Source organism: Hippocampus zosterae, chromosome 4 (genome assembly GCF_025434085.1).
Source record: "Hippocampus zosterae strain Florida chromosome 4, ASM2543408v3, whole genome shotgun sequence".
In the NCBI taxonomy this organism is placed as follows: domain Eukaryota; kingdom Metazoa; phylum Chordata; class Actinopteri; order Syngnathiformes; family Syngnathidae; genus Hippocampus; species Hippocampus zosterae.
In genome coordinates this window covers 17,860,332-17,885,079 of record NC_067454.1, presented here as the reverse complement: position 1 = coordinate 17,885,079, position 24,748 = coordinate 17,860,332, and the positions used below count along the sequence as shown (strand labels likewise).

The 24,748-nt window shown below is 40.6% G+C and overlaps 1 protein-coding gene across 4 annotated transcripts; it reads right to left on the bottom strand.

The window, feature by feature from the left end:
• Positions 1-11,222: 11,222 nt before the first annotated feature.
• LOC127599637 (SHC-transforming protein 3-like) lies at positions 11,223-24,294 on the bottom strand. 4 transcript variants are annotated; one of them, XM_052063725.1, is made up of 15 exons: positions 24,103-24,294; positions 23,972-24,033; positions 23,554-23,902; positions 22,553-22,623; positions 19,860-19,920; positions 18,433-18,549; positions 18,289-18,342; positions 16,980-17,031; positions 16,775-16,901; positions 16,366-16,549; positions 15,172-15,244; positions 14,594-14,690; positions 13,889-14,036; positions 12,509-13,797; positions 11,223-11,422 (listed from the first exon to the last, which is right to left on the bottom strand). In XM_052063725.1, the coding sequence occupies exons 1-14, from the start codon at positions 24,106-24,108 to the stop codon at positions 13,669-13,671; spliced, it is 1,530 nt and encodes a 509-aa protein (XP_051919685.1). In that variant the 5' UTR covers positions 24,109-24,294; the 3' UTR covers positions 11,223-11,422; positions 12,509-13,668. The 4 variants fall into 4 exon arrangements, with proteins under 4 accessions (XP_051919685.1, XP_051919686.1, XP_051919687.1 ...); XM_052063726.1 differs by having other exon boundaries at positions 23,554-23,899; XM_052063727.1 differs by having other exon boundaries at positions 23,972-23,998.
• Between the last annotated feature and the right edge of the window lie 454 nt (positions 24,295-24,748).

The window sequence follows — 24,748 nt, the reverse complement described above, 5'->3', positions numbered from 1 at the left end:
TAAAACGTAATGGGGACATGCTTAGAAGACTACATCATTTGTGTGTTCAGCTTTTTCTTTGACAGGCAGACGTACAACACTAAATTAATGCAGACTTTAGAGTCCACTGTACAGTATATGTAGATGACATGTCTCATAGTCATAAAGTTCTTAAGGCGAGGTCCCGCCGACACACTATTTTTCTCTGAGACTACAGAGGGGCTTCTGCACTGAAAGCAGAGAAATACAAAGTCCTGAATCTCAAGACAATGTCCAGGGCAGACCAAAGCTACAGAAAGAAGAAACAGAGCTGATGTCTTGAATCTTAAATGAGCTCAGCCAATGGCATATAAAAAGGTGGCTGTATACTTTAGTGAACATTGATGCCTTGATGATAGAAAGAGTTTAATTTCTTCTGTGAGCCTGTTTCTAAACTGAACCTACGGGAACTCAAATCATCTTTCCCCATTGAAATTGATTTGGTTTGTAATTAGGAAAAAATAGCACTCTCTAATATCATACTTTATAAAAACATAGTTATGACACCATTAAAAAGAATGTGAAGAATCAGTTTTTCCACATCGTTTGCCTCAATTCCACGGATTTTGAGATTTTGTCTATTTATCACTCTACGTGTATTGCTCCAGCATTTGTGTTCAAGTATGGTTACGCCATCACAACACTGATGCTGTTTTTCTAAACCCATCAATGGCCTTATTTATTTATTTAGATTTCCTAAGGCTAAGCTACGTGGTTGTATTAAATACATGTGTAACTATTTGTTTTGTGTTTAGTTGGACAGAGAAAATAAACTTTGGGTGGCAACAAAGAATTATTTACTATCTGCTTCTTTTTGCTTCTTTTTGTGACATGAGTTGAATTGAGTTCATTGCCACCATAAAGCACATGCGGACACACACACACACACACACACACAGTTTTTGGCCAAATTAGTGTGCTTATCTGAGACAACCCTCACAGTGCACTACTCCATTTTGTCCTTGTCTTGGAAGTAACATCATGGTCAGTTATTTTGTCAGCGTGAGGGGACCGATCAGCAAATAAAGTGTAGCACCCATTTGAAAACGTTTCGCCTGTTTACTGAGCAAATAGAGAGCAACAATATATCTCAAATGTTATTTTATCTTTTGTAGTTAAACAATACACAATCAGGCAGATTCATCTTTTCAACATGTTGACAGCTTTATGAAGACTCGCAGACATTTAAACTGCCAGACTCTGTTGTTGCGCATATGATTCATGGCCATCATCCATTAGATGTGTAGTGTATATAAGCAAATAAGATGCCAAGCAGGCCGGACGTGCAGCGCAGAGGAGGCGACATCTACAGGAAGAAATCAGCTCCCTGGCCCCATCTTCAGTCTTCCACCCCGACGCCCTTTTTGTCTCACTCCTGTTAGTAACTCAGCGTGGGTGTCATTTTGCTTTTTTTTACTCCCTTAAGCGGCTGAGCTTAGAATCCTGATAGACCAAGAATGTCGCAGAGCTTTGCGGAATGCTTTTATTTGAGTGCTAAAACGGAACGTCTCTCCGTGCCAGGTTCCAGCTGTACCGTCCGGGTGTAAGAACCCAACACATTCCGAACATCCTCCTTCATCAACCAAACTTTGCGCATGCATCGCAATCATTCTTGCATTAATCTCCACTCTCGCCTGTGTAGTTCTTATTTCCCAAGGCTGATCTTAATAGCTGAGATGCAGATAGTCTCCTCACTGGGATGTGGGCTGCAACCTAGTGAGACTTTCTCACACTGTGTGTTGTCTTTGGCTCTGGCCGCCGTGGTTCATTTCCTTTTGTCTTGTGCAGCACAACTTTTGCCAATATTCATGCGCAATGTTTTAAGAAAATGATCTGCAGCAGCAGGTTCGTTGGGCTGAGTTGCGCCCGGTTCGTTTTACCATCTTTCTCACCGCACACACACACACACACACACACACACACACACACACACACACACACACACACACACACACACACACACACACACACACACACACACACACACACACACACACACACACACACACACACACACACACACACACACACACACACACAGGCAATATAGCTGCACACAATCAAACACAACCGCAAATAAAGATGGGGAATCTCCCTTTCACTAAGCTTTTTTTTTTTTTTTACTTGTGAGTGAGTGTGTTTCCTTGGAAAGTTGCTTCCTAGAAGTTGTCGGAGCATTCAGTGCTACAAGTGATGACTTTCGACATACCCTTCATGATGAAGATGCTCTTTGGGGAGGAGGATAGAGAGTGAGAGAGGAGTACCAGCATGAGTCATCAGTCGTTAAACAAGCTTTTTTCTCTCTCTCTCTCTCTCTCTCTCTCTCTCTCTCTCTCACTCTCTCACTCACTTCACTCTCTCTCTCTCTCTCTCTTTCAGGCACACTCTTGCTTCAGACGTCACTCCTGATTGGGAAACTCACAGATGGCATTGCATCAGAATATCTCAGACCTGCACTGTTAACAGTGATAAAAGTATTCTTGCTCTGTACTTAAGTACAAGTATCGATACTTGTTTAAAAAAAAAAAAGACTTTTATTATTAACATTGTGATGAGTGTATTCATGGGAGCAATTAACACGCTGAAAATGTCTTAATTTATTAGTTTATGGTCCTCAAAAGAATACGGTGATATTGGAGAGAATGAGATAGTGACGCAAGAGTCAGATTCGGACCTCATGGGGAAAATGACCAGTACATGACAGATGAGTAAAACCCCGTAGCTAATGCTTTCAATCCCTTGAAAAAAATTCTAGAAAAAAATGATGAGGAGTGTAATGAACAGCACTATTTTGGGGTTAGAGGCAGTCACTTCCTGTTTGTTGTAATGGTGGGAACGGATGATTAAAAAAAACATTCATGTGAAATAGTGTTGATGTTACCACATTTTAAAGCGAGAAACGACCCCCCCCCTCTCACCAGTAACAATATGCACTCAGTGGCCATGACATCACAACATGACATACATAGGTATAATCTATTGCATTATCAAGAACATAATACTGAAGTTTTGAGGAAATGCTATTATTTCAGTGTGATCAAATTTTCACGACACCCTACAAAGACATCAAATACTTCAGTTACTTTATCTACCTGCAATTTTAAATGTCATGCAGTTCATTGTTAGCTCACCACAAACACAATAATAAACATATTCTCCAAATGATGATCAATAGATAGAGTGATCACAGGATCTGGAATGGATGGATGGATGGATGGATGGGTGGGTGGGTGGGTGGGTGGGTGGATGGATGGATGGATGGATGGATGGATGGATGGATGGATGGATGGATGGATGGATGGATGGATGGATGGATGGATGGATGGATGGATGGATGGATGGATGGATGGATGGATGGATGGATGGATGGATGGATGGATGGATGGATGGATGGATGGATGGATGGATGGATGGATGGATGGATGGATGGATGGATAGATAGATAGATAGATAGATAGATAGATAGATAGATAGATAGATAGATAGATAGATAGATAGATAGATAGATAGATAGATAGATAGATAGATAGATAGATAGATAGATAGATAGATAGATAGATAGATAGATAGATAGATAGATAGATAGATAGATAGATAGATAGATAGATAGATAGATAGATAGATAGATAGCGATATAAATCGAGATAGTCGCATGTATTTTGTGTGATGTATGAACACAAAAGACTAATAGTCAGTGTATGTCACCTATTGAGCCCAGCGGACAGTCTCTCTGGCTTTCTTCCAGACGGATTCTGCCGCCCACGTATCTTCCCTTCATGTGTGATTGATGCAGAATCCCGCACACACAAATCTGACCATCTTAGGTATGGAAAACATTCCCTGTCGAATTTCGCCACCAGAGGTTTGCCGCCACCATCTGTGAGAGACGCTCAGGCACAGAAGTAGCGGTCCATAAACACACTGCGTGGAAATAGACACGTGGAGATCCTAATATAGCACACACTACTTCTGAATTTGTCAGTTTTTTTGTGTGTGTGAGCATTCGGACAGACTGACACAGATTCAAACATGAATGTACTGTATTTTTACGGTTTTAGATATTTCATGGCTCTCGACCTGTATGGTTTTTGTGTTGTCAGTGTTCAATTGTGCGCATGTGCTGGAGACCTCCAACCGCTTCTCCACAATTGGTTGCCCGTGTTCCCAACTCAACCCACCAATCAGTGTAAAGGAAAGAGGCCCGATCAGCAATTTGGTTCCAGGCTGCACTAATTACCACCACTTTTTAAAAAGGCCTCTGTTGGCCTTAGGCAGGGCTGTCTGAGAATGAATGCGGGCAGTCAATCCCTATAATTCCTGCGCGTTTTGCACTGCTGTGTTTGGGTTGCAGTGCGTTGTTCTTGTGTTTGTACAATAACAATCTTCAACTCATTTTTGCAGATAGCGCTGGCAGAGTGTCGGGATTCGTGAGTGATGTGCTGCGCCTTTGCTCCAAAAGATCATGGCCACTTGTCATGTACGTTTTCATTTTTCTACTTAGATCCAGCTGTTGCTTCCATGTTGAACTCTGAAGTGTCATAAAAATACGCAGTTTTTTGTTTGTTTGCTTATTTTTTAAGAAAGTAACAGCCAGAAAAGAGGAAGTGTTTCTGAACTAAAGTCCCTGAGAAATGTGTCAAATGAATGAGCGTTTACTGCACTCAACATCGTCACATGACAAAATCTATCATATTTATGCATATTTTACATCTAATGTCATGCGAATGGAAGAAAAGCACAAGTATGACTCGCGGCACTTGCTTTCCGTTGATATTTGACAGAAGACAGTTTTGGAAGTATAAAAGAGGTCAACTAAAGTTGTGATAACAGCTCATTCAAAGGAGAACAAAATCAAAAGGACCATAAATTCTGCTAATCAGAGTTGAGACGCACATAAAAACAATCAGTCAGTGTGTATTTATGTTAGATATTACGATGTATCATTCGATGAAATGCATAGTTTCCTAAATAGTTTTTGAAGCAGGAGAAAATATATTTGGCCAGGAGCTAGCAGCCCATTTCTCACCACTGCTTCTTCAAAATACAGTGCACTCCGCTTAATAGAACTCTGGTTAATAGAGTAATCCGCTTAATAGAGCAAAAGGCTCTGGAACGGATTTGCCTAATGCAATTTCCTATAAAGATACTCCGCTTAGTAGAACAGATCTCCGCTTAATAGAACAGGCCGTAAGCAATGAAAATTGTAAACTAGTGGTTTTCGAAGTGTAGCAATCGCGATACCACTATCGCGAGAAAACGCGATACCACTGCTATGCTGTTGCGCCTACGATTACGCCATACAATGTTGCGCAATGTGTCGTTCTAGCCGTATAACAGGTAGCACGCGTCACTCCACACATAGACACACGCACGTCACAATGGCTTCAACTTCATTCAAGAGACGAGGGCTATCACCTGCGGATAAGAAGGACATACTGTACTCAGACGATACGATGCATTGCCGGATTCTCAGAAGGTATGTACGCCCGCGGTTTCCAGGACTTCCCTCTTATCCAGCGCATTGAGAGGGAAGTCAACCGCAAAATTACGGACTCCTGTTTCCAGACAAAAGTAACGAAATTTTTCTCGTGATTTGAGATGTTTGACTGAAGCAGTGTTGTTTGATTAAAGATATGGACGTCCACAGTCGAAATATCTCTTCTAACTCGTCAGCAGGGGTTTTTCTGCGTGCATAACTTGGTCGTCGACGTGTCTGATGACCATCTCCGGTTAATAGAAACTCCGCTTAGTAGAACAGAAGCGCTTCGGCCCAATGGTGTTCTATTAAGCGGAGTGCACTGTAGAAAATAATGGTTGGAAGTCATTATTAAACAATCTATCATTTTAAAAAACGTTTAAAATTTGATTACTTTTTATTTCATCCATTATGATGCTATTTCGAGTCAAAGGTGAGTTGGAGCTAATGTCAGCTGACCTTTGTGGGACGGCATACCTGGAGTGGTCGGCAGTCAATTGCAGGGCCGCAGCACATCTTAACGGGACACTCCCAAAAGTAGTAACATTCCTTCCCTAATGGTGTGCAAGCCTCGCCAAACACAGAATTCAGAACAGGAGAATTTAGAAAGAAATGATAAGAAAAGTGCAACGTACCGTTCAGTTGTCTTTAACTTTTAAGTGCAATACATTTTCATGGAATCTTATAGGACTGCTTGTTCTAAACGTTTTTGAAGATACAATTTTTGGTTTGGATTTTACGTGCAATACATTTTATCGGACCATATTGATTAAGCACAGTTTGTTTCATATCTTTACATTGTGAATGTTCAAACTGCATAATGTTACAATGCATAACAGTTATATTCCATATCGCCAGCGTTGGACTGAAATCTTGTCGTTCCAAAATAGTCACTCAAAAACGGCATGATGGTTCAACCGTTAAGATTGCATTGTCAAAGAGCGAAGCCTTGTCCAACACATTAGATTGGTCAAAAAGTTGTAGAACTCAGACCTCCACATGCACACTGACCGATAGGTTAGAGTTTTGAAAAATGTGAAATTCACCAAATTATGACTCATGTGGTCCCAGCCTGACGCCAGCGCTAAACTTTGTAGGACTAAAACCTCTGCCTCATTGCTGTTGAACTCTTTAGTCCATGCGATTATTCCCAGTAAATGTCAGTCATGAAGGTGGTACATGGAAAGTCATATTTTTTGAGTTGTTATTTGGTGCAAAACATTCTCTCTTTCCAACTAGAACGCACCGGAAACTGAAACAGAAGACAGCAAAGAGAAATGAACTCAGGCAGAGAAGCAGACAAGAGAAAAATTGGAACTCCACGATGTCTTCAGTCCCTCTGTTGTCTCGTGCTGCAATGTTCCACTCCCTTACTTCCCTTCATCACACTCGCGCACACACACAGTGACATGCAGACTTGAAGCAGAAGCTAATGACTTCAACCAGCAATGACCTATTTTCCATTGATGCAGCGATAAAAAGACAGTGGAAAGATGGAGATTTGGACGAAGTAAAGGAATTCCAGCACAGTGTGTGTGTGTGTGTGTGTGTGTGTGTGTGTGTGTGTGTGTGTGTGTGTGTGTGTGTGTGTGTGTGTGTGTGTGCGTGTGTGTGTGTGTGTGTGTGTGTGTGTGTGTGTGTGTGTGTGTGTGTGTGTGTGTGTGTGTGTGTGTGTGTGTGTGTGTGTACAGACAGTAAATGTGTGTTTCCAATCCCAGGCCAACTGTCCATACATTGATCAGAAAACATTCATCATGCTAGGGTGGAGCACAGAGAGGTAAATCCCACTGGAGGCCGTAATCATTCACAATTACTTCTTACCGACAATACTAAACCACACTACTGAAATGCTCTCACACATATTTCCAGGGTTTTTTTCTGCCCTCTTGTTCACTACAGAAACACTTTCACGTTCACTGAAAAAGAGAGTCTGATTTACACTAGAAAAGTATGGGCGTTGGTTGCATGCATTACAATCATGTCTCGCCACCATTATAAATGCACAAAATACAATCATATTCATGTTGTTGAAACATGAATATGATTTGAGTGATGATGAATGTAGACGTACATACCCTATTCCAGTTTATACACTGCTGAAACATTCTCACATTCGGAGCTCTTGCACACACAACTGAAATGCTCTCATAGTGATGACTAAAATGAAAACTTTCTCTGATATACAATACTGATACACAACTGAAATGTCTTCTCTCTCTCACACACACACAAGCACACACACAAACGAATGCTGTCACAGGCACTGCTAAAATCTCCCACACTACAGAATTTTTTTTCTTTTTTTGGTGATATAATGTACAGTAGACTATTGGAAAACACACACACACACTACTAAAACACACTACCGACTTTTTTTTATAAACACACTGCTGAAACAATTTGAAATGCTCTGCCACTGAAACTCTCACATTTTAGCCTCCTGGTAACTCTTACACAACCGAATCCTCCCACACATCTCACTAAAATATGCTCATCTCGTATCCTGAAATATGCATTTCACTGGTGTGTATGAGAGCATTTTAGTAATGTGTTTATTTTTGGCTTTATCTTTGTTGTATTTACGGAAATGACTGATTGATTGCTAAGCTTAAAAAAAGAAATCTATCGATCAAGCAAATGATTTCCCCGAAGGTCCTTCATGATGGGGAGTTTTCTCGTTCTCTCACTCTCTCTCTCTTCTCCTCTTTCATCTCAAACTGCTTCAAACAACAAAGCGTGTGATGGAAAAGTGGTTATGCCTGCATGACTGTCTGTGTTTTATGTTATGTGTTGTGTTTATTGTTTTACTTGATGTTAACTGTTTTGTTAAGCGCTTTGTTACAGCTGACGCTGTTGTGAAAACGCTATATAAATCAGCATGTATTGTATTGCATTGTATTGTATATCACACACAGACAGGCAGACATGCACGCACGCACGCACACACACACACACACACACACACACACACACACACACACACACACACACACACACACACACACACACGCACACACACACACACACACGGCGCTAAGCATGGCCTCACTGGCTCCTGACTTGAATCAGGAAAGCAGGCAGGCATACACACACATACACACGCACACACACACAAATACACCCAAAAGTGGTGTGCCGTCTTTGTTTTTGTGTTTGCAAAGCGTCACATGACTGCTCCTCCTTCTCCTGTCCGCACAGGAACATGAGCTGGTTTGTGCCATGAGAGTAAGTGTTGCCAGCGTTGTTTAGTTTCCTTCGAGATGTGAACTCTGTGCGACACTGATAACATTCAGTTGAGGAACAATTTCATGCTCTTGTACTCTGGACCCTTTTATGACTCAAATTGTTCCATTAAGGCGCTGTAGGGTCTGGTAACACTTTGTCATATTTGTATATCAAGCGAAGCCCTCAAGTCAATTCTGCAAAGGATTCAGAGCGCAACACGCGCGCACACACACACACACACGGTGTCATAAATTAAAGTTGGTTTGGAGGGCGGTGGGGGTACATGTGTATTGCTGTTGAAATTAGCAAGAGGAAATACTGTAGATCCCATCATTGGTGTTTTTATTTGAGACTGTCAATCATCGTGAGCATTCTTGCATGTATATGATTCAAAACACCGCCTAAACTGTCTGCAGTGGTTGTCAACCTTTTAATAAGTACCATCATCATGACCAACAATATTCAATAATAAATCTATTTTTAATGGATAAACGGAATATATTTTGGGCCTTAAATGAAAGCCCATATCGTGCTTTTTTTATGATGAGTATTCGTATATGTCAGTTTGGGTACCAAGGAACACCATGTCTAATTTAGGCCTTGAGTTGAAAGGTTTTTGTAAACTCTGTCCTTCAGTGACATAAAAATGATAACGTCCTACCATGTAAACTCTATTTTTACATCAGTTCAAACTGGTAAGGGTTCATGCATGTTGTTTGTAAGATTCCTTCATTTAGAAAAACAAATCTATTTATGCAACCAAGAAATTCTTGCAAAATGTTAAGGGGGAGGCAACCTCGAAATTTTCTTCACGATAATAAAATCTGTGCAGCCCTACTAGTCTAAACATGGCATTGTGGTTAGTATTGTGTTTGTGGAATAAGAGTTCAGCAGCAAACTCCGCCCTTTTTTGTCCATCTCTGGGGTGACCATTTTGCCACGAGAGCTGTCGACTGAAAATGACATCACAGTTGCTCAGGGCTCAGATGTTACTGCTTAACTCATATTCCACAAACACAATTAGAATCGGCATGCCGTGTTTAGACTCGTGGAGGCACACAGCACATATCACTGTAAAGAAAACTTTGGGCTGGGGTTCCTCTTTCACAAGGATTTTTCATATTTTCTTAAATTAGGGAGATTTCGAAACAGATTTGGCACAAACACAGTACAGTTTATGAAACAAAATCAATTACACCATTTGTTTCCCACAAACAATGTTAAAAATGCAGCTTTTCAGTTCAAACAGCTGCTGAAACACACAAACAGGCTTATAAACAGTAAGTGTCTTATAAATGACTTTGATTGTAATTTATCTCGACATGGAACTTCAAAGAGATTATTTGCTGAGATTCCTAAAATCTAATCAGCGCTTAATGGGATGCCATTTGAGAATGGAATACGGAGTCAAAGCTTTTCAAAAAGCTGGTTGAGCATTTTTTCCCTGATATTCTTGCTATGGAGCTATCAGTGACATGGAATACAGTTCTCCAATGTCTTTCCATACCAATGCTCTGACATGAGTGGTGAACTCCCACTAAGTGACTGAAACATGTACTCTACCTGACACGCGAGCTCACTGTTGTTCCTGGTGAGTCGTGCTTCGGGCGAGGTCCCTGTGACTCAGAGAGACTCTGCAGGGACATCACGAAGCTGGGAAAGCACTGGGAGTCGAAAGAAAGGCAACCAAATTAGTGAAATGCACACGTTCAGCATCAGTTGTTTTTGGATGTCCGAGTCTTAGTTTGGCTAGGACACAATCTGATTAGGCGCAGACACTATTATTGTGTTTAACCTATGCACGGCGTGAAGGCGCACGCTTTTGAGCCAGCAGAAGAGACACTGCAAAGTATTGTGGGAAGTTTGGAAGGTATGCAAATGTTGTGATTGTATCTCCAGGCCTCCCTCGGTGGCTCTCTTCTGAAGGGCCCCAAAAATAATCAACTTCATAGTTTTTGGCACGCAGTCAGTTATCTTTTACTTCGAAATGTGACAAAGTGGCCAGATGTTTGAAAGTGAAGGAAAGGAGAGCAACGTCAACAAGCACAACAGCGAAATCCCAAGGAGGGCCACGGAAGGTTTCACTCTGTTCAAGTTACCAGCAAAAACATCAGCGCCATCATGTGGCTAAAAGAGACCATGAATAATGGAACATTTGGTATTTTTTTGTTTTTAAGAAAATTGGTTAAATATATACGTATATAAAATCAAATCCAGCTCAAATGTTAACATTAATGATATATAGTTTTTATATTTGCTATTCCATATATTTTGCTGTGCTTGGCCTCACTCTGTTACATATACTCAGGTACCTGAAAACATCTGTTCAGTAAATATTGTTAAGTAATACAATTATATCAACACATTTCAATTTTATTTGAATATTAATTTGACCCTTTCATGCACACTGTATGCACACCTAATAACATGGTAAGATGTCCACTGCAGTAACCACTGTCCCTGAAAGGGTTAATAAAGTCACTGAGATGCAAATCACTGATAATTTGGGATTATTTTTTATTGCTCAAGTGTGGCGATATTCCACCTTTGCTAGATGCTGTGCTAACCTGTCAAGAGCAAATGTAGCTAAAACGCTGACATGAATAGACAAATTCTGCTGGTAACATGAATGTGAGGCTGCACTGGTTTGAGGAACACACTCCATTACAGCTGAAAACATTGATACAATATGAAAAAATAGAACTACTGGTACTGCCATTTAAAATATCCCTGTGATAAAACATGTTCCAGCAATTACAGAAGACATCTTCAAAATGATAGCAAATCAAACAAACAAAAAAATGGTGTAAAATTTGTTTTATGTTATGTTTGACATGTAAGCTGGTCATAAAGGTGAGCATTTGAGGGGTTGCTATTTAGATATTTAGTATTTTAAATAATTTACACCACATGTCCAAAGTCCGGCCCGCGGTCAAATTTCATCCGGCCCTCGGCCCCTGTCATAAAATCAGTGCCGTCTGGCCCGCAGGTTGGGCGCAATGGAACACGTGTTGCATTGACTGAGGTCTCGTAGACTGTTGAGTGATGTTTTATAGAGTACTGCTTCCCTCTAGTGGCTAAATGAGTAATAGCATTCACTAAATGAGTAATAGCATTTAGACACTAGAGGGCATCACTCACGAGTTAAGAAGACATCACTCCGTGTTTATATTGACTGATATGTCATATTTCAAATGATCCTTGCAGTTGTGGATATGTGTATTGCTTGTTCATTTCCCTGTTGTTCGAGTCAAAGGTTTTGTGACTATTGAAAAGTCATGGTGATACATTTTATGTTTCAAATCAATCAATTTGCACTCAGGAGACTTCTGTTTAAGAAAAAGTCAAGTGAATAAGCAGTTGCATGTGATATACCTGTTTCAAATGAACCAAAAGAAATTCTTAAGATTGTTGAAATTAAAATAAAAATGGAAATGTGAAACAGACTGGCTTACTAAAATTTGTTGAACAATATTGTTGTTCAATGTAAAGAATGTCAGCCAAGGTCGGCCCCCCGACATTTTACCACATAAAATCTGGCCCCCTTGGCGAAAAGTTTGGACACCCCTGACAATGAGTGCATGTTCCAGTATTTCGTACAAAGATTATTTTTGTCAAAAACTATTTTCCAATTATGCACTACATAATTGGAACATAATTATAACTACATAAGTATAATCACTTTTCTGCAAGGCAAACGATTCATCAAAGGAAAGTGATACAAGAGCATTTTTTTCAATGACAACTCCATTACAGCTGAAAACATTGACACAATATGAAAAATAGAACTACTGGTACTGCTATTTAAAATATCTCTGTGATAAAACATGTTCCAGCAATTACAGAAGACATCTTCAAAATGATAGCAAATCAAACAAAAAGAAATGCTGTAAAACTTGTTTTATGTTATGTTTGACATGTAGGCTGGTCATAAAGGTGAGCATTTGAGGGGTTGCTATTTAGATATTTAGTATTTTAAATAATTTACACAATGAGTGCATGTTCCAGTATTTCGTACAAAGATTATTTTTGTCAAAAACTCTTTTCCAATCGTGCACTACATAATTGGAACATAATTATAACTACATAAGTATAATCACTTTTCTGCGAGGCAAACGATTCATCAAAGGAAAGTGATACAAGAGCATTTTTTTCAATGATAACAACATGAAACAGGAGCAACGAAGCTGTGCATTATATCACAAAGACAAAGGGCATTACAAATCGAGTGATTAGATGGATGGATTAATGGAAAATCAGAACGGTCAATCAAGGCAATGCTAGCTTTGAAGGTTCTCTTAAAAATATAATTCTATGACACCGACAGTGATCTCTTGCTGTCCTTAGACATTTGAATAACAATTTTTAAAAAACTTCAATTTCTTCAATTTTTGTAACACTAATGAAGAGGGGTTTGATCGAATATAATTTATAATTATGATGATTATACCTTGCTAACCCCTAAAATTCACCATCTCAAGAAACCATTCACATTATTTCCAACGGGAATTTGATAGGAACTGGCGTTCTGAAAATTTACAATCATCTTTTTTCTCCACTGCATGACCAAACTAGCATACAGTCTGGATACCTTGGGACATAAAAACACTGGTGCTTGTGCTTAGAAAGCCAGACAGGCACAAAGTGGATGTGATCAATACTGTGCAGAGAAAGGCATGTTGTACCTTTAACAGAGTTTCAAATGACCAATATGTAGACTCCAAATGAATCAAGTTGATGTGCCACGATATCTCCCAGTAATTCACCAAATATAGACCAAACATTTAAAGTAATTCTGAGTTACTTAGATAATAGACATCCATCCATTTTCTGAACCCCTTATCCTCACTAGTACATGGACCTTGAGCTGGATATGAAGGATATGGAATAAAAGGTCAAACGGATGTCCATATAGCCATTAGAGATGCAGATGCGCCTCCATGTTTATGTTAATGCTTCCGCAGGATTGGCTGTTTGAGGCAAAGCCGGTTGCTCCCAGTCATGATGGGTATCTGGCTGCGCATGTAGAACCGGACTAGGTGACCCACACTACGAAAAACCTGGTCACAGGTCCGAACCTGCCCACAAGCACATACACACACAGAAATGATGAATATTAAGAAGTAAAGATCCTGATTCGAGTTCATGTTCTGTTTTTGTGGTGCCAACCTGGCCATGTGGATCGACCAGCAACAGGTGTCGAACTGTGCTTCCATCCATTCCACAGAGCACATATTGACCGCAAGCCGAGCTGCTCTCTCGGACCAGGAAGTCTCCATCACAAGACAGAAGTGACTCGGCCTGCTCTCTTCTTAACCTGAGTAAAAAATCGCAGTATTACAAAAATACTGTCCTTTATCTAGAGCAAGTCATTTCTTGATTTTTTAAATGGCCGTTGCAAAATTGAAAATCAGTATGAGATCCTTGTGAAATGTTAGCTACTAATTATCTTTCCCCCACTGAAATGAATGATAAATGTCTTTCATTCGTTCTAGGCGCCCCCCCCCAAAAAAAATACATGTATGTTTGTGGTTTTAGGAATGAATAACGGAACTCGCTAGCAGTCTATTTCATAAAAACACAGAGCAGTAAAATATTCTGCATAATTTGAATAGCCATTGAGCTGCTATTTCTCTTGTGCCCGCCTTAGTCACCTGGGGGCAGTAGAAGACTATTGATTGAAACATCTCAGCTCCTCTCTCAACTCAACAGTGCGGCATTAATATTAGTCATTCTATGCTTAGGAGAAAGAATATATGACTGGGAGTATCGTTATATTGTGTGTACATCATAATTTGATCTGGTGTGGCCGCCTTGACCACTGGGAGGCAGTATAATAGTCATGCAGACAACGAAAAAAAACAAAATATCCACCTGCCATGAAACCAACCCTCCTCCTGGATCAGGTTCTGGATGTATGTTCCACAAGAAAGAGAACAATGTATACTCCTCATCTCAGACTGTAAAGGGTCTAAAGCAGAAGGGTAGCGGATAACAATCAGTGTAGTAAAATACTTTGTTAGTCCACTTATGTAGATTTCCAGGTACCAGTACTATTGACTTTTATTTAAGGAAAGGAGTAAAATCAGTCCTTTGACCAGAATCTTTTTTTACACATATACCTGGACCGAAGCGACAACACAGCTAATGTTCTGTGAGATTTTTTTCCATTTTTTTCAGTCTTGTTAGTGTATGTTTTCTTGTAATAGCTTGTGTAACCAAAAAGTTGAGTCACTCAAAACTCAACGTATTGTAGCCTTCTCTAGTGAGAAGAGCGGAAGCAACATGAGCTGACAGATTTGTACGTTTATCCTGAAAATTCCAAAATTCAATGACAGTCCTGGCACCCACAAAAAGATGTGAAACATTTCAAAGAAGTATGGATAAAATAATAATTGAAAGAAATATTTGTCAGCAAGTTTATGTATCTGACTCAAAGAGGTGTGGTGTACCTGTTGTGAGAGCATCTGTATCCAGTGTGATGGAACAATTCTCATAGAGTGAAACAGAAGTAGCGGAACCAACCTGAAACAACAAAGGGAGAGTCATTCAAACAAAGACTAAATGATTTACTGTATAAGAAAAAGCCATTCGTTTAATTGTTTTAAAAATTGTGAGTAATGTACGTTGATATGAAATAGTTTTGCATCTGATTGAAACACGCTGTGTTTTTGAAATAATGAGCATTGAAAAATCAACAATTTTTTTACACACTGTCCCTTTAAGCATCAGACAGTAGTCCACTTTCCAAAATAAAATGATGACTCAATTACAATTCTGCAAATTTGACTCATACCTCAAGTCTTCCTCATCAAAAGAACTTAATTTTGTGAACAACTCCATCCGTCCATACAGCCAAGATGAATACCATTTGTCATCATTAGAGTCCCGGGTGAGCTGAAGCTTATTCTACCCGACATTAGGCAAGAGGCGAGGTACACCCTGGATTGGTTCCTAGCCAATAGCAGGGCATACGTTTTTTGACAAACAACCATTCACACTCAGATTGAAACCGATGGACAATTGAGAGCATTTTTATCTTGCTCGAAGGGACGAATTGCAATCAATAGGGGATAGATGATTTGAGATAAAAGTGTTTTGAGATCCAACCTCACGGCACAAAGTGACCTTTTATCAAGGCAGAGCTGCATTTGTTTTGTTTTGTTATTTTAGCTCACGCCAAAGTCACGTCTCATCAAAATTATGAGAACTAATAACAATTAACGCACACCACTGAAACGTTCCTACATACAATAATGTAGCGCGCTTACTCACACTACTGAACTGCATCGGGGTCTTTTGACCCATACTTTTTCTGATCCTTGAACTAGGACCTGGTTCCCTGCCGGGAGTATAAAGCCAAGATCCCGCCACCATAACAAGGGGGCACATGATATATATATTTATATTTCAGTATGGCGTGTGTACTTGCGTGTCTGTGCAATGATGATAATTACAATTAGGTCCATGTACGTGTTACAATTGTATTTTAATGTTTTTTTTTCTATGCCCGTCTATTGAAATGTTTGTTGAGAACCACTGTACTGCACTGAAAATAATTTCAGTTAATCAACTTTACTTTGACGTTCATCATATTAGTCTATTAAAGAGTTCACTGAAATGCGAATTTGTTTTTGTACGATTACCTTTTCCTTCTCTGCCCTTGTGACCCATTGGTCCTCTACTCCACCAAAGGGTGGCATCTTCCCTCGAGTCACATTGTAGTCGTGATTATGCTCGCCGTTCTCACCTTCGTCATCCTCATCAACATCTTTCGGTCCCATGAAATTGTCATCTGGGATCCATTTGTTGCACATTCTGTGATTTGATCTGCACGCAGAAAAGGAATTATGATCTGAATTTCTAAGAACTCATGGGGGCAATGTGATTCATCTGTTTGTCATTTCATTTTTCTGGAAGTAATACTTGTCTAAGTAGCATTGGATTTCATTTTTTTTCTTTTTTTTACTGCCGGGGTAAATAGACAAATTGAAAAACCAAGAAAACCAAGCAACCATCAAGAGCAGGAAAGACAATCTTTCCGGTGACGCTGACCTGGGATCAGCAGAGACGAATGATGGCGCGTGACAAAGAAGCTGTTTGAAGCGAGACTCAAAGGCCCAACTTATGCTATGGATGACCTCTGCTGCTCGGCCTTGAGGACACTCCAGGATGTGACACGCTTACAAGTAGACCAAAAGAAGTAAGGAATACAAAGAGCAACATTGTGATCGGAGACAAAAACAGAGATCCACTGTACCTCTGTGACTGACTTGATCTTTGGCTATATAGGCAATGTAGTCTTCCATGTCCTGCAAACACATTAGTGCATGAATATGTTTCAATATTTTTAGTGCAGTGCTTCTTTTTACACCATGAACTGCATCAAAAAAATTGTTGGGACCACCATAATGACCAAGATAAAAATACAACAGTAAGCCCATTTTATGTCGACAAAAAAGGCTATTCTTAAAAAAGTATCTGGATTATCACTGTGTTTAACCCTTTCAAGCACACTGTAACCTACTAACATGAGAAGCTGTCCATTGTCGTAACCGCTGTCCCCGAAAGGGTTATTATGAGAGAATAAAACACTGTCCATCAATTCAAAAATATACCCCAAAAAAGTGTTGCTTTCGGTGTCGTAAAACGACAAATGTCGCGATAAAGTTGAGTTATAACAACACAATTTCCCAGCAACGAAGATAGTATGAATCTTTTGAAACTAGTGGTGACCAGAATGACTAACGCTAGCTCGGCTAACCGCTAGCTCATCCAGCACCAGCTTATTTTCATATTCTCTGACCCGCGCAGATGTCGGAAGACTGTGTTGCATTGTTGGCTAGACAGCTCACTGCTCCACAGAGCGTTAAAGGCGGATGACGGCAGCAGTCAGGTGAGTGGAAGTCCTCTGTAAATTGGCTGATTGGAAGGCAAGATGCCAACAACACGTGATTAGTGGTTAGTGGACCTCAACCTTTGAATGTCCATGCTCTGTCGTAAAGTGTACTCATTCGCTAGTCGCCGAATCAGCTCAACCCTGAACAGGTAAAATCATCCTTCTATATTTGACCTTAGGGCTGTTTGGCATTTCAGCATAACCTCTCTGAAAAATGTCCCAGTGCCCGTCTTCCGCACCTCTTTACCGGCTTCGAGAAGACTATTTTGATGGTGAATCCATAAACAGGCTGTATTCCTGTGCTAATTTGCCTTTGACGGGTTCATCAAGAACCATTAAAGCAAGAAAGGTAAGGGAAACAAAATAAACAAATACAAATATGTTTATCAAGCAGAGTTTGAGCCACATGGCACGCTGCTGCTGATATGAGCTGTTTTGATTTGTGCTTCCAACCATTGGCCTACAATGTAGGAAACTTACTACCGGTAATTGGTTTATAGGCAGACTGTGAGGTGAAAACACTGAAGTTTGCACTGTTGACCTTGGCAGCACCAATTAAAGGCCAGGAAAAAATAATTCAATACTCCGCACAAAACGCAGCAAAGCGAGCCACCGTACATTGAATTAAAGCAGCGCATAGTGTATGTCACATGAAAAAACACAAACATACTGGATCTCCCCCTGAGGCGAAGGAAATTGCCTGGATGGAGTGCTGGGTGATTCTCTAAAAAAGAACGGGAGAAAGAGAAAGAGAATGTTTGGGTAGCTGTACGTTTCATGTCAGCGTTGTCGTGTGTTGTGCTCAAGTGGTCACCTGCGAGGACGCCGCGAGGAGAGTGAGTGTGTCTGCGGAGACGCTGAAGATGACCCGCCTGCCCGAAAACTGCAGGTTGCAGCGACCCAGAACGCAAGACAGCTGCTTGTGTTCAGGCTGACAATGACCAGAAAAAAAGTCTCATTTGTGCAAAGCTCTTTGTGCTTTGACATTTGTGTGTGCGTGTTTGTGTGTGTGTGTGTGTGTGTGTGTGTGTGTGTGTGTGTGTGTGTGTGTGTGTGTGTGTGTGTGTGTGTGTGTGTGTGTGTGTGTGTGTGTGCGTGCGGGCGCTTAAATTAGAGTGGCCATCAGGGGCACAATCCAGGATGACCTGACTCACCAACAACCGTGAAACGCCCTCAAACACTCAACTTTCCCACTCATACACAGTACTGAAAAACTCTCATACAACTCAAGTGTCTACACACACTATTAAAACGCTCTCTCACACACACTCACATACGCACACACACGCAATATTGAAACACCCTCACACATTACTCTCACAGGTTACTGATATTCTCTCACACATTAGCACATATACTCTCATACACACACTGATGAAAAACTCATACACACAATGCTCTACTTCGGCAGAAATGTCGTCACTTACTGATACTCCCTCACACATTAGTTAACACACGCACTCGCCATTCGCTCTCACACAACTGAAAACCTCAGAAGCAATGTGAAAACACTCATACACACCACTGAAATGTTCTCACATTATTAGAGGAATCTATGAGCAATATTGAATCATGTTTAAAGTGTCATTTCATCTGGGCACATCTAAACGTTTAGGTGCATATCCAGCACCCCCAAATAGAGGGCTTTTGAAGTCCAAAATTAGCACGTCAATACAGGTGGGCGATCACAGGGGAGAGGGCGAAGCTCGGTCGCAAAAGGGGAATGAATAATTCGGGAACAGCAGTTGAGCATCAAAAGACGAGTTGAGAACACCCGTCGCGCCCAAGCGACATTGGCCATCCGCAGTCTGCAACATGTTAATTCGATGTAGACCAGACAGAAAAGGCGCCAACGTACTGGTGGTTCTATGTTTAAAAACAGGTAACCAATCACTACCGAGGGGCCAGACCGGGGATGCTGTATGCAAATACCGGGGGCAGTGTTTTCCTTGTATGTTACAATAAACGTCTGAATTGGCGGGAAGGGAGCTCAAGTGTGTGATCATCGGGGCAACTAAACCGTCAGAGATCCGCTCCTGCCGATATCGAAGACAATTTTCCTGTGTGCCGAGTCATTTCTTTAACTTTGTCCGAGAAAATCTCTGACACACACACTACAGAATATTTTGGGGTTACACGCACGATCGAAATGTGTATTTCAGGAAATAAGCACATTTCAACATTATATGAGTGTATTTCAATATGATGTGTGAAATGCTTCGGTGCTGGTGTGGGCCTTACACTCTTTGTTTTCACTGTGGTCTTGGCCGGAATAATCTTGCAAAGTCTGTTGATTGCCTCTCTGCATGACACACACACACACACACACACACACAAACACACACACACAAGCATCATCCAAATTTGAAATCTGTAATACACTCTACAATAGGTTTTGTTTTCAGAAATGAAAAAAAAACCTCAAAAGAGAATTACTCTTCAGTGTGTCTTGTTAAACATCAGATTGTGAAATTAGGAATAGGATGACACAACACAATAACAGTAAGCGTTTGCATAACCATTGTGTAAGCCAAACTTGTGTTTTTTCCAGATCTTTGATCTCGTTAACATTCTTGTTACGCTGTTAAAGGCCATCAAAAGAGTTATCACATGTTTCTCCCATCCAACCCGAGAATCCGTCTGAGTGAAGAAGTTAAAACATTTTCACTCTAAATTTTGATGCAGGCGGTTTACCAAGAAACCCATCATCAGATTATAGATTGAACTTCCCACTAGTGGGCTACATGTACAAAGCTCCACCTTTGCTTCGCCGGAAAATTCAATTGATCAGAAAGTCATGAGTCTGCAAACGTAACTCAATAATATAACCATAAATGTTGCACAGAGTAGCCTGCATCTTGCTGTAAAATAGAATCTTTTTTTTACTGCCAATGGCACTGATGTTACAAGACAATGTGAAGTCATTGTTCAAAGACTACAGAAATTGCACTTGAAAGAAGGAGTGGCATGCAAAAGAAAGTGGATGGACCCCAACAAAAATGTGTCCATACTTTATGGCCAGTAGTTACAGCCGAGTTCCCCAATCGCCGGCAATCACAGACGAATGTCTTCAGGTGGCCGGTGCCCCATTGACCCCACCCTCTGCGCACCCCTGATAATGAGAAATGTGTCTGTGTGATTACCACTGTGACACTAGCTCACCCACTTTAATGCTCTGTAATAGGGCTGGACACATTATGAATATATGTACGGTAAAAGGCAGAGATGGGCATTCTGTCCTCGAGACAGACGCCCATTTGGGGGGGGACGGGACGGAGAATGATACGTTGTTGTTTTTTGACGGAAGTGGGTTTTCATCCATCCCTAACCAGTACCTACAGACACCCATTTTATTAATGGTTGACAGAAACCTGAAAAAGTTGTGAACAATTCAATCCAATTGGTTAAGAAAGCTGGCTGTGTTGTATGTTTCTTGGTGCCCGCCCACCAAGACCCTTATGCCCTCCTCCAACACTCCCCATTAGAGGCTTTGGATTTTTAAAAAGTAAAGTTTTTATTTTATTTACCGGTAATCATATTAGCTATTATTGTGTTGTGAAATACTAAGGTTGCTTATCACCAACACATTAAAAATATTAAGAAAACGTAATTTTATTTTTGTTTGATTGATGAGCAATCTAATCTGCAACAGCCAATTACGGTGTTGAAATAAGGTTCGTTGCGCAGGCATATACGCTATGAAGACATCAAGGGTTGCATGCGAGACACTTGCACATATGTCAAAGTGTCGTATTGTGTAATGTAGCAAACATGTCATGCGTTTTGTATTTTATGGATGACGCATTTCTCTCGTGAAGTGACATAAGCTTTGCAGTGAGCGCCTCTGTGAAAAAGAAAACGGCCTAAAATGCAGAATACTAATATCATTCATGCTAATATTCTCAGAGGCTCATGTGAACACAAGTAAACATGTCAACATACATTTTGGTTACCATTGATCGCAGTTTTAGTACATGAGGCGACCTTTTAGATTCCTACATTACAGGTTTAGACTGCCGCGGTGCGACGCTGTACGGCAAGGGAGGAGGGATATACAGAAGAAGCAAGGGATTTTTGAACACATACGGGTCAGCAACACATGCAGACACACATTTTAAACAATACTCACAGGCTTATATTCGTCATCTGTGAAAAGCAAATATTACTTAGCAATGAAACACTTCTTTGTGTATTACATACGAGTGCATTGTACTATCCCCTGGTGGCCAAAGCCTTCATGAAATCATGATGCACAAACTTTACATTCTATTTATGTGACAGTTGTATAATTTTTGTTATTTACATCAATATAGGGTGCTATTTTAGTGGCACATTGCAAACAATTTTGCTGGGGGCGGAAGGGTTTTGTGGGGATGGAAAGGATGAATGAAATCTGTTCGTCAAGGCACTCCTGTATTGTGCCTATTATACTCAATGAAAAAAAAGTAAAACTGAAAAAAAGGACACTTAATTTCTCTGCGATCAAATTTATCAACCCAGCAGGGGATCGAATAATTATTGTATCCCCAAAAATATATACAGTAGGCTTGATCATACCGTCTGTGTTTCTGACTTTTTCATGGAAAAGTTTTTCTTTGCCTTTAAGACAAACTGCATATAATGGATTTAAGTCTCCTACCCTCTCTCTTCCAACTTCCTCTTTCGTAATAAGTGTATGCGAAATCATCAGGAGGAAATTCACCTAATTGGATTTTCTGGCCAATTCCCTGTGCGGTAATTTTGCAAACAGAGGTTGCCATAGTCATGTCAACTGAGCATTCTGCAGTAAGACGCCACTATCAAATGGCAAGGAGAACAATGTCACACATTCTATTTGCTGTTCCTCTCGAGCAGTTTTTTTTTAAGAGTACACAGATTGAGACAAAACACGTGATTCGTATTATTCGGCATGTTGCGGTAACGGCGGAACCTACCGTGTTACTCGTTTCCTTGCGTCAAAGTCGAGGGTTCTCATGGATTGGGTCACCTCCACACTACCCATATACTGAAAAGCACAACCGTGTTCCGGATTAAAGTGAGAAATACAATATTATGTGCTGTCGGAGGATTCAAAAGAAAAAACAGTGGCTTTAAGTAAATATACAGCAGGAAAATAAAAAAACGTACCTAAATCATGATTACATTAAAACGTATAGTATATGTTAAGAAAAAAATATGACTTAATTAAATTAATTTTTGAAAACAAACACTCCTCAAACATTAAATGGAATTGGTTAAAAGGTTAAAGCAATGCAACAGATACAATTTAGCATTTGCATTAAGCTACAGGACTGAAAGGCTAAGCTGTGTTTCTGTTTTAAATACGCAGTGTAATTCCCTGTTTTACTAGGTTTAAGATAAGAAACTCTTAATTTGTCTCACAATGGAGAAATTCCCCATTTACAACAGCAAAATAATGAAAGCGAGGAAGTAGAAGACAAAAAGTCACTCCAAAGTCAAGTTACCACTGGATTACCTTCCACTACTGCATGGCTTTTTCTGACATTTTCTAAACACGGACATTGAATAAATGTTCAAATGGCTTCCCATACATGTGCATTTCTATTGGCTCAATGTAGTAAAACCTTCACATGTATATCAGAATCCAGAATTAACAAGTGCAAATGTGGACGATATGAGAAGGTGGGAATGTAAAGGACATACTGTATGTGTGCTTGAAGACAGTTGTGAAGAGCTACACTTAATTGTTTGATTCAGAGTTACCAGTTTCTCACACACGTGCACGCGCACATGCGCACACATACACACACACACCAGCAGCTGAGATGTAGCAGCAAGCGCAAAGCCAGGATGAGTCACAACTGTATACACAGGAAGCTGTCTGAAAGGAGGGCGTGAAGTGTGTGTGATGGTGGATAGAGTATGGTGTAGTGTTAACCCCAATTGACATAAAACAAAACAGTCATACACGCACCTTGATGTGATGGTGGACCACTCTATGGACCACTGAAGAGCATTGCTTGCACTTATGTCGAGGGCAACAAAGACAGTTGGGCATCTCGGGAAAGCTACACATGCAATGGAAGGTGATTGGTCGTTTTGGGGGATTGGGCACACTCCACTCAGGGTACCTATCAATGCTTCCAGCCACTTGGGGCCCACTTAGCCCGTGCGGGGGAATGTGCGATGGGACATCGTGTACAAAATCCCTTGGTGGATCATGGGCAAAGTCAGAGTCCAAGCAAAGAGACCAATTGTCCAGAGAGGTCCTTGAATCGTTGTGCAGACGGCTGTATTTGGTGCGCTTCAGCATGCTGGGACTACTGGATATAGAGAGTGGGGCGTTGAAACACATTCGGCAAGAATGGAACGTTTGATTGTATGAGCAATACCTGGTTAGCGTTCGGTTGTATGAGGTCCTTATGAAATCGGTTGATGGGACACAAGACGGAGACTACAATTAGAAAGCAGACGGGTTGCTGATCAATTCATTGAATTAGTCTGCAATATAAATGGTACTCACCAGCATGCAACATGGGACATCCCAAATAGTTTTAAGTGCTGTTGTTTTCACTTCAAGTCAAACATCTGAAGTCAGCTGTCCTTCCCTTGACAACTTTCCTCCTTTGCTGTTCTACGCGCAGCTCTTATGAATGAACTGGAAGCTCTCGTTTGTCAATGAGTAGCTTGCCTGCAGATGAGCGTGTGAATGGAACAGAGATTGACCTGACCCCCCGTCACCATGTCCTCCTACTTCGCCTCCACCCCTCCCGTCCCTAAAACTACCGTCCAATCACAGCAGGGCTGAGTGACTCATGCCGCACACTCACACACACACACGACACGCGCTGCAGGACATTTAAAAAAATGAAACCAAACTAAACAAAAAAGAAAAAAAAACGCTGCAGGACGTAATGCCTAATTATTTTTTTTTAAATAACGGCGCATCCAATATTTTTATGTAGTCGTTTGAGTTACACAACAAATGATAACGCTACTTCTAATGTAAACAGAATACTGTAGCTCTGTGAGGACGCAAGCGCACAAAATACGACGTCATATGGCCCAGTGTGAAAAGTAAATACACACGCGCAGGCGCGCACACGTAGGTCTAATTCCTAACTACAAGGATTTTATGATTCACCTGATCCTGACCACTGACTTATTCT